This window comes from Xiphophorus couchianus, chromosome 11, assembly GCF_001444195.1.
Source record: "Xiphophorus couchianus chromosome 11, X_couchianus-1.0, whole genome shotgun sequence".
In the NCBI taxonomy this organism is placed as follows: domain Eukaryota; kingdom Metazoa; phylum Chordata; class Actinopteri; order Cyprinodontiformes; family Poeciliidae; genus Xiphophorus; species Xiphophorus couchianus.
In genome coordinates, this window is record NC_040238.1 from 9807811 (window position 1) to 9824908 (window position 17098).

Consider the following 17098-nt stretch of genomic DNA (forward strand, 5'->3'; position numbering starts at 1 on the left):
AGCATTTATGGAGTCTTTTTTTAGCACCCTGCAGTCTGCTTTCACCGTGAGACCTGGTCATGTTGGCAGTTTTGTTGAAGGTCCTCAACTTTGAATATTAGATCATTTGCCACAACTTGGAATTGCTTATTTCAAATCATTTTGAGAACTCCTCAAATCTCTTATCAGACTCACAACATTGAACATCCATATGTCAACGTCTGTTAGGCTTTTTTACCACACTCCACCATGAACTATTGCACTACTATACTGAGAAGGAAGGTTCTCGACTGTCCTGATGGACTTTATCTTCATTTGCAAATTAGAAATCATATCAGCAGAATAAATGATAAATCCCTCCTTCTTTTAGTGCCTTAGAGGGCCCAAGAAAGCAGAAAAAACTAAATCCCTCATGCACTTCATTATTTCCATCCTGTAAGGCACTTGTCCAAGATCATCTAATATATAATCCGCTCCGTTAATGTATTCCTTGTCCTGAGAGATGCTGTGACACGTTGAGCATTATAGCATCCTATAAGGCCGAAGAAAATGGGCCATGCAGCAGAAACGTTATTGCTCTTGTTTCAACGAGACCACTAAAAGCTGCAGTCGGCCACAGCTTATTGCATATCGAGGGACCTGCTCACAGGATTTGTCTGAAACCGTGAGAAGGATGACAACCACAGACAACAAAGAGTGACAAGGAAAGGAGTTTGCTGCAAAAGGAATTATTAAACAAAGACAAAAATAATGGAGAGAAACAAGAATAACATTTGTTCTGTTAGAAGAATTTTTGTAGCAGTTGCATTCCAGCATTACTACAGTGAGTCGTTCAGCAAAGGTTTGTGAAGAAAACTATTCAGCCTTCCTGATAGTCTACTGATGTTCCTTTGGGTGACTAGAAATTCATTGGTTCTGCTCTGCATCACCAGATCCAGAACCAAACATGGAGAAGCAGCATTCAGCTTCTATGCTCCACTAACCTGGAACAAACCTCCAGAAAACTGTAAACTAACCGAAACAATGAGTTCCTTTATATCAAGGCCAAAACTCACCTGTTGCCTTTGGTTCATAATGGCTGGAAAATGAATCAAGATTTTTGATGTGCATTTGCTTGGTGATTTTAATGAAAACATTTGACAAAATGGAAAATGTTTATTGCTGGTACAAAATATATTTACTGTATCAGGTTTTTATGATGTACTTTGAACTGCTCTGTTGATGATATGTTCTATACAAAAAAGCTAGACTCTCACTGATTATTGTTCAGGTAATGTGTTACCATAGAGATGGGCTGAGCTGACCATCTATATTTCTACTGGTTACTGTGCGAAACTGTGTGCCAACTTGAAAATATGGAAACAGTTCAGTTTATATTGATTTTGACTCAGTTGAATATGTTGAAAAAAATCTATGAAATTAAAATATTATTCACTACTTTGAGCAGCTAAGCCCTCAAAACTGCTTAATGCAACTACTGCAAAGTTCCTGGTGACACAGTTATTAAGGGAGGAGGGTGAGTTGATTCAAAATACAACACCTACCTAATTGCAGCCAGATTTGTCACATTTGTTATGTCTACATTTTGGTTGTAAGCAGTCGGTGCTTCAGGTGCTGACAGAGTTCAAGGCTCTGTAGTCCTGGGCAGGGTGCTGACCAGTTTGATCTCCATAGACATTTATCCTGTCTTCCCAAAAATGACCAGTTATTAAAAACCTCCCTTAAAAGTTTGATTTTATGATAACATCAGCATGTTTTGAAGTCATTTTAAAGGGCTCGTGCATCAGTACTGGAAGGTGAATATTTCATATTAACCAAAAGGTTCTAACTGTCACAGTTTTGTTTTTCTGCAGATCAAATTGTCACAAGAAGACAAACAACCAGGAGTTTGTTGAGCTTTTCTGGCAGTGTGGATCAATGTCTGTTAATGTTTTAACAACAGCTAATGGGACATATCTGGGTACCGCAGGCGAAACTGAAAAATCCTCCACAAACTCTTTACCTGCATATCAAGTCTTCTTCTTGGAGTGTGTAAATACACACAAAATATGCAACAACATTTTGATCAGCTGTGATTACAACATGGGTCCCGGTTCTCCTGCTGAAAAATCATCATGTTTCAAAGCAAGATGCCTGACCGTCAGAGGACCTTTGACAGTCTTCAATTTTATCTGGACACAAAGTGTTTGAAGAAGAATCATCCCAGCAGGGAAATTATTTCGCAGTTACAGCAAGAATTTTTTTATACACACACGACAGGAGCTGCGTCTGCAGGCGCCATTTTTGAAGGAGGACATGCGGCAAAGGTCGTCAGGACCAGGAGTCGAACCCGCGACGTCTGCGGGTCTAAGGCCTGCTAACCCGTGCTAACCCCCTGCACCACCACAGCACGCCCCACTAGTAGTAATAGTTGTTACCGGGTCTCACATGTATATGCAAGGTTAAGCATATACATGTGAGATTTGAACACAGGAGAGATCTGGAGAGTTTTGCACGCAAGATGAAAACTGTTAGTTTAACATTTCAGTGAGCGTGCTTCACAACGCTGCCCTACTAATGAGGGTACATCCATTCCTAAATTAATCTGTCACTGATTTTTTTTTCATTCATTTACAGCTTAAGATAAACTTGATCTAAAACTAGATAAGTATGGTCTAATTTAACTTCAGACTGAGAAAAGATATTCATGTATATTTTTATCCTGTGTATATAAACTTTTACATGTCATCTCTATTTTTTTATTTGAGTGCACAGACAAATTGTTCACTTTTTTCCTCACTTTCTCCCTCCCACTGCAGAGATCAACATCTGAGATAAAACAAACAGTAAAGTTGGATAACAGCAACTAATGCAAATTGTAGAGTAGTAGATCGAGAAAGTGAGGAGAGTGGACAGTTTGTCTACGCACTCAAATAAAATAAAGAGAAATGACATTTATACACAGAAAATACAAATATACATGAACAGTTGTCTACCTCAGACGTCTGAGATACTTTCACACTGGCTGTTTGGTTAACAGTGCATGTTATTTCAGACATGTCTCACAATTGCACATTGGACTCCAATGTGGCTAAATCAGCCGTTTGTTGTTTGACTTTTACTTGCACAGTCCAAAGATCAGAACATATCTGAAAAAATAGGTAAATCCTTCACAAGTTCAGGACAGTGTTGCTTGTACTGCAGCAGGTGAAGTTTGCCTAAAGCAAAGATGAGGTCCTTCTTTTTTCTTGGGGCATTGTTGGTTTGCGGTCTGGTTGGATCCCAGGATACCATACAAAACCAAATCCAGCAGGTCATGGCCAGACTGGAGAAAATTGAGAGGGAGAACGAAGAGAGAGGTTAGTTAGCTGAATTCCTCATCTCTTTCAGTCATGTTTATGTAGTGAGTCCAAGCTTGAGGTCGTTAGTGGAAATTATTTGTGCTTCCAAAGCTAACAGGGCTCAAGTGGCATTCTCTGCTGCACTCGTCGAATCGAAGAATTGGACCTCCATAGGGCCTTTTGATCGTTGTCACACACTGGAGTTCAAGAAAGTGATAACGAACATTGGCAATGCGTATAATCCAGAGACAGGTACCTTCAACTATTACTACTAGTGATGATTTTACCTTGTATTGCATTGGTCTGCAATTAAAGATGTTAAACATTGGACAACAATGGGAGTTTGGAAGTTGTCGGTCATTGTACATTGTCCAGGTGTCGGCATCTCTGTCTCTAACACTGATGAGATGTTTGGACCTCGTTCTTTGTTCCTATCTGCCTGCAGGAATTTTCACAGCCCCAGTGAAAGGACTCTACTACTTCCGGTTCACCGGAATAGTTGGAGAGACAGGGAAACTGAACGCAGGACTGAAGAAAAACGGTGAGAACATTGTCGCAATCTACCACAAAGCAGGGAGACAAGCCAGCGCTTCCAACGGAGTGGCGCTGGAGCTGGAGGAGGGGAACCAGGTCTACGTCCAGCTCTTCGAGAACGAACTGACCATTGCAGATCAAAACCGGCTCAGCACCTTCAGCGGGTTCCTTGTCTTCCCTCTTTGAGGGAAACCTCTGACCACCAAAACGCAAAATGCATGATGTCATTTCTTGAATGTTTTGTGTAACTGAGCTGAAAACTACAAACATAACTAAATAAAAACATAACACTCTAACAAGAGGTGCTGTAATTTTTTTCTTCATTTAGTAGTTGCTTTAGTAGTAGCCCTATAACCTCATTATTGCACTTATAAGTTGTTTCTAAGGAGGTTATATACTGTATATATGTATATATATATATATATATATATATATATATATATATATATATATATATATATATATATACTGTATATATAAAACATAACAGATTCACTGTCAAATCCTAAACTATGCCAACCAGTTCCCTATGACTTTTTTCAAATATTGTATGAAGATCTTCTGATTTCCTGCAGTTTTTTAACAGCTAGATGTGGAGATTACTTTCCTAAGCACTCTCCTCCCAATATGTTGTGGAAAGACAGATAAAGCTCCTCATCCAGCATAGAGGTCAATAGTTGGAAGCAATGAGTTTGTGTGTCCTGTCATATTTATAATCCAGGGCAATAGAATTAACCAATTAGCTAAATATACAGACCCATTCAATAAATTACAATATGAGAATACATTGAGAAGTGCAATTATTTCAGTAAACCAATTCACTAATTGAAATGCATTATATTGATTAATTACACAAAGAGTGATGTTTTCAAGCCTTTATTTCGGTTAATTATGATCATTTCCACTTACAGATAATGAAGACACAACTTTTAAGATTAGAATATTACATCAGATCAATAAAATCAATTAAGTTTATTTGTATAGCACATTTTGGCAACGCGTCAGTTACTGTATTAATAAAACATTTTTAATACAGAAATGTGGGCCTAATGAAAAGCGTGGTTAATACCTGCTCAAAGATTATTTACAGAAGGTATTTTTAATCTGACAAATGAGCGTCATCTGAACCCATGTTCTAACTGTAAATAATAATAATAAAAAATATTCAGCTCCACTTTTTAGGAGATCGTTAGGGGTTCTACTAATAATATTAACACCAATGATTTTGTTGGGTAAATATTATAAATCTCAATTCTTCTCCATTTTCACTCATCATCTCATGTATTTATTTAATTCTTTCTGAAGTTTACTTTACTTTATTTGCTGTATGTTTATATGAATTTTGATTTTAAATAATAATAAAAAAACATTTAAAAACGTTTCTTAAAGGGCCATATTTGCAAGATGTAGTGGCATCTGGTGGCTAAGAGATAAAAGTACATATAAAAGAGAAAAAAATAACTTGGAGCACTATTTCTCAAGACTACTTAAATAAATACAACCTGAATGTTCTGCTGCTTTAAAACAAAATTAACAAGAATAAACGCTATTTCAGAACATTTGCCCAGAACAAACATCTTTATTTAGTCACACTGAAAGTTAAAAAGTTTTCACACTTTCCTTTAGCGCTCACCAAGTTCCTGTGAAGTCAGCAGAGATTACTGATTCCCTTGCAGTCATGTTGCAGCTTCCAGGAACATGCTTGACATGCTGAGTCAGTGAGGAGCTTTGCATTTTACTGCACTGCAGCTGTCAGTCATGAGGTTATCATTGATTGGTTCCTCAGCAAGACAAAATCATGCTCCACATGAGGGGATTAAAATAAAACTGTGTTCGGTCACCCGTGCAGCACAGAGCACAACCTCCACGTGTCAGATGTGTGTTTTACATGCATCAGTGTTTATATGGGTTTCGATTGGCAAGCAAGTCCACACACACACACGCACACACACCCCAACACAATATCTACAAACACAACGTGCAAGCCTTCAGAGAGAGCTGAAGGAATTTAATAGGATTAAAAGCAGATGACTGGGAATTTTATAGACACATGTTAGTTGGAGAGCTCAATAAGACTGGATTAAATCAGATTTTTTGGGAATCCTCTTTTTTTTCTATTGTGATTTGTTTATTTTAAAGTAAAACAAAATCAGGTTCCACCTTCACATGTTCTGTCTCAGGTAGCTCATATGGACCTTAGAAGATAAGCAGATACTTACCTCCATACAACTTATCAGACATATGATTGACAAGGTAGCAGCCAAGATCTCTTCAACTTCCTCCTCCAGCTGTGAGATATTTTTCTAATGAGGCCCGTGTCTCTCCTAAAGCATCCTCCAAAGTGGATGGATCCAAACTCCCTCCGTTGGAATGCCACGAGAATGCACCGAAGTGTATGAAGATATAACAGCGTTCAAAATATTTTTCAAGCCTTCCTGGTGGTCATGAATTATTTATGTTAGGAGAGTTGATGTAATGCTGCATGTGTGAGAAAACAATCATTGAAGAACAGGGATGTTCTTCAGCAGCGTGCGTCAGCGGTTGCTACGGTGAGCGCAGCTGGCATAACCTAAATCCACAGTACCTGACTGCATATCCTAGAGATTAAATCCTCTCCTGGCACCGAGATTCCTTAAAGGTTGTCAACATTTAAAAAGCGCGTTTCAAAACTGTGTCAAAAGTATTGAAAAGTATTCCATTTTCTTTTGCCATTGTCAATGATTGGAAAGAGAAGAAATAAAATTATATATGGAAATAAAGTCTCCCAAAAATGTATTTGTGCCTAATAAATAAATAAATTTATTTATTTATTTATTAAATAAAAAGCGGCAGTTTTGACATTATACACTGCAAAGACACAAAATTATACCACGTATAAGTATAGTTTCTAGTTCGAATTTCACTTGAAATAAAAACTACCTTAAAAATAACTTTTCAGCAAGATAAAGGAGCTTGTTTTAAGTCAATAATTTCTTACAATTTTTTTTATTATTTCAAGTCTATTAAGATATTTAGACTAAAAACCAAAAATACTCTGTAAAATTCTGTGTTTTGCAGTGTATTCAAATTGATTTGCAACATCAAATCCTTTTTATATTCTGGATGGCTTTCATTTCAGGTTTGAAATCCTTATCAAAGCACTAAAATTGAGATTTTGTTGAATTTTTGAAAACAGACTAGAGGCACCGATGTTCAAAAACTGTGCTGTAAAGAAATGCTCATTTTTGGTACTCCTGTCCTTACCGTTTACGTGCTAGAAGCCAACATTGGGAGGTTTTCTAATCCTGCTCTTGTTTTGAAGTGAGTGAAGACTGTTTACCCTGAGTGTGTTTTATTTAACTCTAATCTTAGAACGACTAAACCAAAGATATTGACCTCTCTAACTATAGGCACTCAGGTGAGGGTTGCTGAGGTGAAAGACTAAAACCCTGAACAAACTAAGTTGATGTCAGGATGTAGAAATCTTTGGTTTCTTGGTTCCTGGTCAGCACTCAGACTCAGTCCTGTTCATTTCTTCCGTCTGTATCAGCCTGAGTTGTGACAAGTCAATCTATTCCGCGTCTTTCAACATGAATTATGGATGAACCCTAAACTTCAGAGTGTGCAGGGGATTTATGTTGATTGAGTAGCATCCCATTTTAAAACTTCTCCTGTTCGTATCACAGGTTTAGTGTGGATTTGAAAGAGGTTGCACAAAAAAGGGGTAAAATATCCGTATAATTTGCAGGGCATCCAAATGGAGCATCCTGTTAGCATGCTGGTATTCCCTCAGTGGCAGACCGATGATTATCTGTCGAGCTGAAACCTATTACCGGCATTCACTGTGGCATTGAGCTCCCTCTGATGAGCAATTAGTTAGCATCAGTCCATTCTGGCAGACAATGTCTTGACGGTCCCACACAAATCAGATAAACAAAAGCCACTGATTTGTGAAAAACAGGCTCATTTACTAGCTGTGCTAATACATTTCTAAAGGTTATGAGTCTGGAAAGTGTTGTTTATAAAGCCACAAATGGAAGGTAAAGCAAGTTTATATTCCATTTTACAAACAGCTGTACTGCTCTACAACAGAAAATATTTGTGCAGAAAAATCGTGTAACCACTTAATTTGGTGATCTTTATATTTTTCTGTTTGCAAGAACAGCGTGTAATTTTAACAGTTAGGGAGAATTGTTATAAAGAACAAGGTTGACTCCCATCAGTTGTAAAATCGTTAGATGCGTTTCCATTACATATGTGAGCAAATTGTTGCCGATATACTGATGTTGAAAAAACACCATTTTGCAATTATAGTTTTTCCATTAAATAAGAAATTAAATTAAATCACACCAGAATAAGGTTGTTCACAGATAAGTCATTAAAAATTATGGCAGCTTCAGATATGAACAGTTACATGAGAAATATTCATATTTCAGCCATGGTAGAGCTCATCGTCAGCCATCAGTGGAGATCTTGGCGTTGGCAAGACAAGCCCCTTGTAATTGGGAGCAGTTATGTGTGTCTATCATTTTGGGGAAATTGTAGTTGGTGATGCTGTGAGAGCTGTGGTGGAATCAGCTGCACATTGTCAAAAAAAAAAGTCATCCTCCTACTACTTGGGGTAGTCGGCTTCGGTTGCGGATCATGTGATTCGTTTGATGCGAAAGAGATGTATTTTGCAAAATACATCTATTTCAATACGGCTAAAAAAATCACCTCAGCCCAGCACATAAACTTTAAACAAAAAAACATCCGTTTTTTTCAAAATTGCTGTCTTTCCGTTAAGCAATTTGATTTTTGTCATTTCTAGTTTGTGCAATTTTGTGCGTTTCCATCCACCATAAAATTGCACAAAATTTTGTCCAATTTTGTGCAATGACAGAGCAAAGTAGAGCTCACTGCAGTAATGAGTGTAAGAATGAAACTTTTCTCTTCCAACATTTATAAAAAGGGTCTGTAAGTGTAGGAAGTCAAACGGAATGTATGTTGGTTACAAAATGAGCCCTTTGCTTATTACCTGCGGTGGCTTTGTTTCAGTTCAGTATTCATGGATTATTCTGTGGAACATAAATAGAAATTATTCCTGCAAAGTTTGCTTATTGGTAGATTCTTTTGTTGAGCAATTATATTATATAAGAAAGATGGCCTTACACCCGGTCATTGTCCCAACAACCTTGTATTCTCCAGTTTTCAAAGAGATGCTCACTCTCTAATTTACATTTTACTCTAGTTGTGACCTTAATTTAACGCGACAGGTAGCCACAAACACTAAAAGGAAAACTAAACGGGGAAAAAAGTCTAAATCTTGGACTCCATGATGGATGTACGGCCTCACAGTCTAGCACACACAACACAGGCTGACGCAACCACGATTCTCAGAAGGCAGACAAAAGCAGTAAAATGAATCAATAGGTCTGATAACAACAGCAGCCGCAGCTAAAAGATTGAATGTTTAAACGCTTGCAGAAGCAGCAACATTTAGTCTTTTTATGTCCACTGAAACAGCAGCTGTGTGTGTAATAGACAGTTATTTAAATCACCATTAGGAAAGAGATGTAATAAACACACTTGTGATGGCGGCACATCATTTATTTCCTTTGAATAGTTCAGATGAAGCCCAAAAGCTCCCACTGATGAGAAGATGGTGGATTTGATTTGATTTTCATCCTTCACTCAGATACAAGAGTTCTAAGACGTTTAAATACCATTCCAAAATTCCATTATTTTCCATATTTAGTTTTTCAGAGTCCACAGTCTTAAATTTCAATTTTACATTAAATAACGATGCTAAATTTCTGAATTTAGGGCATTAGGAAGGATAGGACGAATGGAAAGAAGGACAGGAAATGGAGAAGGAATGATGGAAAGACTCAAAGTTTATAACAAAGAATGAAAACAAAGAATAGACACTAACGAGAATGTTTGGATAGTTGTGTGGGACTAACCTCTCCCTTACTCATCTTCTTTTATCATGCCAATTTAGATTCATAAAATATGGAAATAAAATTTCATGTTTTCCAGACTTTTCCAAAATGTGTAGGGATACTGACACAAGCTCAAGGTAAAAATATTTCTTGTGTCTTCAGAAAACTTCTGCAAGAAATGTTCATTTTCCCCATTTTTGATTCCCTATTTATTTGATGGAAGATTGTTCTTTGGATCAACAAAACTGTCTGGTTATAGGATAACTTGTCTCCACATTCTGTTGGTTGATGACTAGCTGTATTTAGCAAAGTTTCTTCTTTAGTTTCTTCCACTTGCCTTGGTTTGTTTGCTCATATTTCACAATGTCTCAATGTTTCGAGGCATTAAGAACTCAGCATAATATCATAGATTACAAGATGGCATTAGCCAAATCCTTGTTTGAGTTTGGTGTTTGGTTATCTCAGTTGTACTTTATTTCTGCAATGCAGTTTTTGGGGGATTTATGTGAATGAACATCCAGCCTAAAAAAAGCTAAAAGTCTTTTAAAGTTTTTAGGCTATTTAATAAACACAGATAAAGCCACAATAAGAACCTTGTGAGTAATACAGGATGCAGCACTCTATTATTCAAAAGTTTTTGAGTTTTTTTCAGAAATAACTCTCAATAGCCATCTCATGTCTGACTTTATGTCTCACAAATTCATGGAGAAATTTTGGCCCACTCTTCTTAAATCATTTTGTGGTGTTTTCCTGAAATTCATTAAGCAAAGTCCAACAGCAAACTGAATTTTTAAGAGTATAGTACAAGCATCCATGATCTTTTTTTTAATTTCCTTTACTTAACCAGTTAAAACCCCTTTGAGATCCAGATCTTATTTTCAAGATGGACCTAGGCAGAGATCTGAAACACACAAAAGTAAAACAAATTAAAGCATAAGCAAAATTTTATACAAATTGTAAAAAACAGTTTAAAAGCAACGCACTGGTTGATTGAATTGAGTTGCATGTTTTTAAGAACCTCTCGGGGGGAAAAAAAGTCCAATGAAATAAGAACCGACATCTTTAGTTCAGACTAGAGCTGATTCCATGTTATAGGAGCCATCACACTGCACGCTTGCTTCCCTTTTTCTGTTCGAACACGTGGAACATGCGAGAGAAAAATGTTGCTGGAACGTAAAACCTGAGGCTCTGGAGCTGCGAGTGGCACAAAGTCTTTTAATAATTTTGGCTAAAAATGATAAAGAATCAACAAATGGTTTTAAATGTAGATGCAATAACAAATGCAGGAGTTATCTTTTTTTTAATTGAATAATTGCTTTGAGCTAAACACCAAAACTGAATTTGAACACTAATTTTTCCATAGAGCTATTTTACTTTCCATTAGATCAGAAACAATTGGAAGTGAAAATAGAAATGGCCAGCAATTTCGTATAGAGGTACTCTGGAGTTTTAATTAGGCAGATTGACGGGAAAAGTGACTCTGGATTGTAGACATTAAAGATCTACTGCAAAACCTTATTATTATTTTTTGTTTGTTTTTCACCCTTTCTGTGGTAGTTTTGCTATTGTTTATGGGATCATTATTTGATGACCAGTGTTTGGAAAAAGTTCGGCTGCCATATGATGACCTCACATTTTATTCTAGAATGCTTTAATTAATATACAGAGGTTGCTCAGTGGCTGAAGTTTTTCTAAACAAGCTAAAGTCACAAAACCCCTCCTCTATGTTGAAGGTTTCTTTGAAAGGTCTGGGTTGATATACCATATTAGGGAAGATTAAATGTTTCCCACTTTTAAATAATCATACTCTTAGGAAAACGATGGACTTCACATAGTTTGGAAATGGCCTTATTGTCTTTTTCTGTTTGAAGGGTAGAAATTGCTACCCTTCAAAGGTCCTTGGCTATTTCTTTAGACCCTGGCATTGTGTTAACACACATAGTCATATTCAATAAATTAGAATGTATGTTCCAATTAGGCTCATTTGTCAGATTAAAATTATTTTTGGAAAACGAGAAACCTTTAAACACATATTAAAAACACTTTTCATTGAGGTCACATTTCTGTATTTAAAATGCTTTTTTTTAGTTCTTATTTTAATCTTAAATGTTTTACTTTCTTTAGCAGTATGTGGAAAATCATCATAGCTAACAGAAGTTAACACTTTCAAACATCCACTTGTGTAATTTGTATAATGTGTTTCACTAAAAGTTCCAAAATATAGGATTGTTCAAGAATATTCTACTTTATTGAATGGGCCTGAAGATATCAAAATGTTCAGAAATGCAAATTTTAATAAGTCTTAAACAAATTCACAAATGGAAAAAAAATGGAATCAAATAATTGTATGCTAAAATCCACATTTAATTCAAACAGGATAATTAATTGTGACTATAAAACTGAAAGGAGGTGACTGCTGATGTATTTCCATCTTGGCACTGGGCTAAAACACAATAAACCAGAGCAGTAAACGACATAATCTCTTGATTTTATAGCGGTGGTCACTTGCTGGTGATCAGTTAATACAAAGCATTGGATAAAACAGCATCACACTGGCTTCATTTTAGTTTAATAGACAATGGCAGGGTGGAATCTATAGTGCATTCTTGTACTAAAAAAGTTGGATTGAAATGATTAAACCTGGTAAATGATCAATTTTATTACGCTCATATTTACAGCTGCTGTGAAGATAGATATAGAAAATAAAATTTCCAAATGTAAATTGGTTTGCTATTGTGATTATAATTGCGTAACATAAAGTTTTCCCAATCAAGTTCCAGAACAACCTTAAGTAAACATTAGTCGTATTCGGTTTTTGCTTCCTCCTCCCAGTTTTGCTTCAAAAAGCTGAGCGCCCCCTGCCGGCGGAGTTCTGAGATTCAACAGCGTCACACAAGCCGGTGTCCGTTCCAACACTCGGAGTAAAACTTGTCTGCGCTTCGGGAAAAGAAGCGAGGTTTTGGGGGCTCGTCGCTTCAGACGCTTGTTGTTTTTTTCCTTCTCCCAGAAGAGACATGAGGCGAAAGGAAAAGAGGCTGCTGCAGTTCTCCGGGCTGCTCATAGCGGCTCTCTTATTCCTCCCTAACGTCGGTCTATGGTCGCTGTACAGGGACCGAGTGTTCGACAACTCGCCCGACACAGTGGACGGTCCGGGCGGCATCCCTGCGATTCAGGTACGGCACCGTTCGGCTTCGGCTGCCTACTGTTCTCTCGCCCGTTTGTGTAAAGGCGTGAACGGTTGACCGTTTTAACACTTCAGATGTGTGAGTTTGGCTGCACTCCTTCAGTGTGGAGGCAGAGGTTCAGCGCAACACAATCCCCCCTGGTACTCCTTCCCTTGCTGCTGTTAGCGGTCTGAACTGCAGGAACTTTTACTTCATTCCTCCACTGTGACTATTGTTTTGTTAAAGAAAAACACGAAGCGTGTTTTTATCCGTGTTTAAACGTCAGTTTTACGTCCAGGGTTAAGCAGCGGAGCCACGTAGTTCACACGGAGCCAGACGTCACAGAAGTTACAATAACAGTGACTTCAGGAAGTTGTCAAAAACGTAAACCAGTATGGTGCGTTTACAGGTTATAGGAAATAGCATACTTTCATTCACCGAAGAACTGTAAGAAAGATGTAAAAACATAACCGTTGAATATTAAAATTAATTATCCTCTATCAGGTGCAGTGGGAGTATATGCAACAGGCATATACTTGGAATTCATGGCACTTAGAAAATGATAACCAATAATTGTTGAATTCTAAGAAGTCCTTTGGGATATTAATATTGCACATAGTGATATTGTAATGAATTGGTCTCTCTAAATTGTCCTTAGGTGTGTGTGTGCTCCAGTGACGTGCGGTGAGGTTCATAGCTGGTGAGGCACTGACGTCATCAGAATCAGATTTGCAAATAGATGGATAGATTGACAGCAGTTTACAGGTTATGTTTCACTTCTGCATCCTTACACATACATTCTATTGGACAAGCCGGAAAATACAGTGGATGTCTCCAAATGTCTAGCTAGTCTGTCATCTTTCTCAGCAAGGACATGCAAGAGTTCAACATAGTTGCCACAATTAGCAGAGCCCATGCTCTCATCATTTCCACGAAATGCTAGCTGCTGTCTAGCGAGAAAGCAGGTCGCATTGATGAGATCTTTTAAAATCTCTCGGTTCTCCTTTACCTTAGCATTGTGGATGCTGATGTTGAGTCTCTGCTGTTCATCCAAAGCCAAATCTATCCTGGACAGGCCGAAGGTTTTTAGCGCAATTTGGCTTTGAATATGAGTGGTGGACCGCTCATGTTTGGTGAGGGATCTTTGCAAGTTCTTCAAGTCACCAAATCCCATCTGAGTCCACACAGTGCCACAAGTTGAAAAAAGAAGCAGAAAAGGCGGTTTCGAGCAGGACATCCACAAAGCCAGTCTTTTCGTGAATACCACTCGGTTTGAAAAGAGCGGTTAACCTTCTGTCCCGTAGTCTGAAACAAACCTTTCAGCTCCGGCATTGGTCTTCCTTTGGTTATTATCTCCTGCTTCGATTGAAAGTCCACTTGAGAAAACCTTTTTAGTGTTGTAATGTAGTCATCCATGTCGAAAGTCGGGATAAGCGAGAGGAAAAAAATCACTATCTCTATTATAATCTATTGCTGCACTTGACTTGCTTCCCGAATCGTTTAGCCTAGCTCGCTGTCACTTACTCGGCAGTTGAGGAGTGAACAAGACGAACGTCTGGGATCTTGAGCACCCCCTGCCATGAGGCAAGAGAACTGCCTGCCCCACCTCGAACCTGTTCTCTGCCGTTTATAATCGCTCATTACACGAAACACGTTACACAAACACAGTTGGTGACAAAAAGCACTGTACATTATATACATAAGCTAAGTTATTGGAAATAAGTTCACATATTAAATTTGTTTAAACCATTTTATTGACGCCGTACAGCAACATGCTCTCTCCGCTTAGCAGCCAGTGCAGAGCCAAGGTGAGGCAGAGCTCGCTGCTGCCTCACCGGCATCGCTTCCAAGCATTTGAATGGGAAAATAAGAAAATTCAGCGATTTTGAACAAATAAAAATCGAAATTGGTGAAGCTACATGAAAAATAAATATTTTTTAGTACAAACCACCGGATGAATATAACAATTTAAATTACTTTATGATTATATATTTTCTTTCTTTCCATGATGGCAGGTGAGGCACTGCCTCACCTGCCTCCCCTGACCGCACGTCACTGGTGTGTTCATGGATGTCGGTGCTGGGTCTCTATGCTGGCCTGTGATGGACAAGGAGTACAGAGGATGGGTGGATAACAGTTGAAAGGCAACATGCTTTCGAACAAAAGTTAAGATCTTTACCCTTACAGAGTTGCTAAGAGGAGAGGCTCATGGACTTTTACTTGACTGATCCATGTGTTTTGTGTGGATCTAGAGACAGCTGATGATCACATCTGAGATATTTGTGGAAGTGGTGGAATGCTGGGAATACTCTTAAGGAGCATTCAGTCATTGTAAGGTCTGTTCTCCCCATTCTGCTTTGCAAAAGGAAGAGTTGACATATTCAGATTATTATATCCAGCCACACATGTTACTCTGATAGGTCTTTTATTTTCTACACACAATCCGTAAGGACACTTGAACTGGAGTACTTCAGAAAGAAGTCCTAAATTTCTGCCCTCCACAAGCCTCAACCAAACCTGAATGTTCTGCTTTAGTGTTATGAATGTGACTGAACCGTTGACTTGTGTCTGAATCTCTTGTTTCCAAATTGTCGTTTGCTGGAAAGGATCTGAACAGAATCAAAATTCTGAGATTTTTTTGTCACTCTATACTGTATGTTTCACATACAAAACTCAACAGGGATGATTACTGTCATATGAAGCTCTGATGTATAAAGCTGCAGGTCATTCATCATAATGGGCACTGACTGTTTAGTGGCTCAGTTTTTTTTAATATTTTATATCATAAATGTTATGGTGCAGGGTGTGATTGCGTTAATGTCCTTCAGGGTGACAGTTGCTGCCCAACAAGCCAGTAGTCAAATGTTTATAACCTTATCAGACTTAAGTTAAAATGAAATGTTTCCAAATTCTTCACAAAAACCTGATGTATGGCACTCATTTGCATCTAGCCACCCTGAATCAAAACTTTGTGGGATAATCTTTCACTACAAGTCTTTTGAAGTAAGTCTTTACCAACTTTGAACAGTTGGAAACTATTTTTTTTTTTTTTTGCCATTTGTTCTTTGTGAAAATAGTTGAAGCTCAGTTAGACTGGATCAAAAGCATCTGTGAGCATAAGCCTTAGGGCAGATTCTGAATTGGATTTAGGTCTGGACTTTGACTGGGCCAGTTTCACACGGGCATTTTCTTGTAGCTCTGGCTGCATGGCTGAGCTGTTCTCCTTTTCAACAGTTGACCTCCTGCCTTGTCTCAGGTCTTTTGTAGCATCTACAAGAATTTAAAAAAAATTTCAGAGGACTTCCTGTTTCTATGGCTGTACAATGCTGACTGAGCATGTAATGCCAATATAATTATTAAATGTATAACATTTTTCTCTCTGCTCTTTTTCAAGTATTTGCACATTTTAGCTATTTGCAGGCAGCCATGGTCTCTAATTCCTGTGAATACTGTATTATTTTCTGGGCACCTTTCTTTCTTTGCCATTATTCACTGGCCCCCACAACAGCATCTCTGCTACTGAATATATTCTTTGTGGGCACTGATCCAAATGGCCAAATATATCATCAATGTGCAGTTTAAATGCCTAGTACTTGAAATATAATACCTACCAAATATTCCATCCAAAACTATCCTTTACGATTACATTGCACTCAATGATATTGTGAGGAAAATTCCAAATCAATATATTGAGGAGCTCTGCTTGCTATATTACGAGCCACAAACATTTCTCTCTAAGCAGTACTTTTGCTTGATTAATGTTGCATATATTGATGTTGTGATAATGACTTATTTGTGATATTGTGCAGCCCTACCTTAGCTCCATCTTCTTTCCCTGTCTTTGCAAAGAAAAATGTCTCCTCACATTTTCTCCTTTACGTTTTCGATCTTGGTTTTTGTTCTTGACTTGAACGTAATTTATTAAAAGTTTTCAACAGCGGAAAAATATTATGAGACAATGTTGGTTAGTTGTTACTCTAAACTATAAAAATCTTGTTTTTCCCTTTCCTTTTTTGGTGAGGGGGAGGGTTGTTTGGGAGTTAGAGCTCCCAAATAAACAGAAGCCCTTTGGCAGAGAAGAACAGCTTCTCCAATTCAAATGAGGCTAAATGTGCTGAATGGAGGCTTTCATGAATGGTATGTGTGTCTAATTTAGTTCTGCAACAAATTCAGCAACTTCAGTGACCTGAGAACTGGA

The 17098-nt window shown here is 37.8% G+C and overlaps 2 protein-coding genes across 2 annotated transcripts in view; both read left to right on the plus strand.

Annotated features, from left to right (window-relative positions):
• Nucleotides 1-3120: 3120 nt before the first annotated feature.
• Nucleotides 3121-4129, plus strand: LOC114152655 (complement C1q-like protein 2). Its single transcript, XM_028030599.1, has 3 exons — nucleotides 3121-3317; nucleotides 3411-3551; nucleotides 3745-4129. The coding sequence occupies exons 1-3, from the start codon at nucleotides 3188-3190 to the stop codon at nucleotides 4017-4019; spliced, it is 546 nt and encodes a 181-aa protein (XP_027886400.1). The 5' UTR covers nucleotides 3121-3187; the 3' UTR covers nucleotides 4020-4129.
• Nucleotides 4130-12750: 8621 nt separating this feature from the next.
• Nucleotides 12751-17098, plus strand: part of LOC114153472 (polypeptide N-acetylgalactosaminyltransferase 10) — a 99498-nt gene continuing 95150 nt past the window's right edge. Inside the window, exon 1 of the mRNA XM_028032045.1 lies at nucleotides 12751-12909. Within this exon, the coding sequence (XP_027887846.1) occupies nucleotides 12751-12909 (159 nt within the window). The remainder of the gene's footprint in view (nucleotides 12910-17098) is intronic.

What these genes read in the sequence shown, in the direction of transcription:
- LOC114152655 (XM_028030599.1), top strand. Translation starts at nt 3,188, where the DNA reads ATGAGGTCCTTCTTTTTTCTTGGGGCATTGTTGGTTTGCGGTCTGGTT. An exon ending in GAGGGAGAACGAAGAGAGAG is followed by an intron (nt 3,318 to 3,410) that starts GTTAGTTAGCTG and finishes GTGCTTCCAAAG; the next exon opens with CTAACAGGGCTCAAGTGGCA. An exon ending in TGCGTATAATCCAGAGACAG is followed by an intron (nt 3,552 to 3,744) that starts GTACCTTCAACT and finishes ATCTGCCTGCAG; the next exon opens with GAATTTTCACAGCCCCAGTG.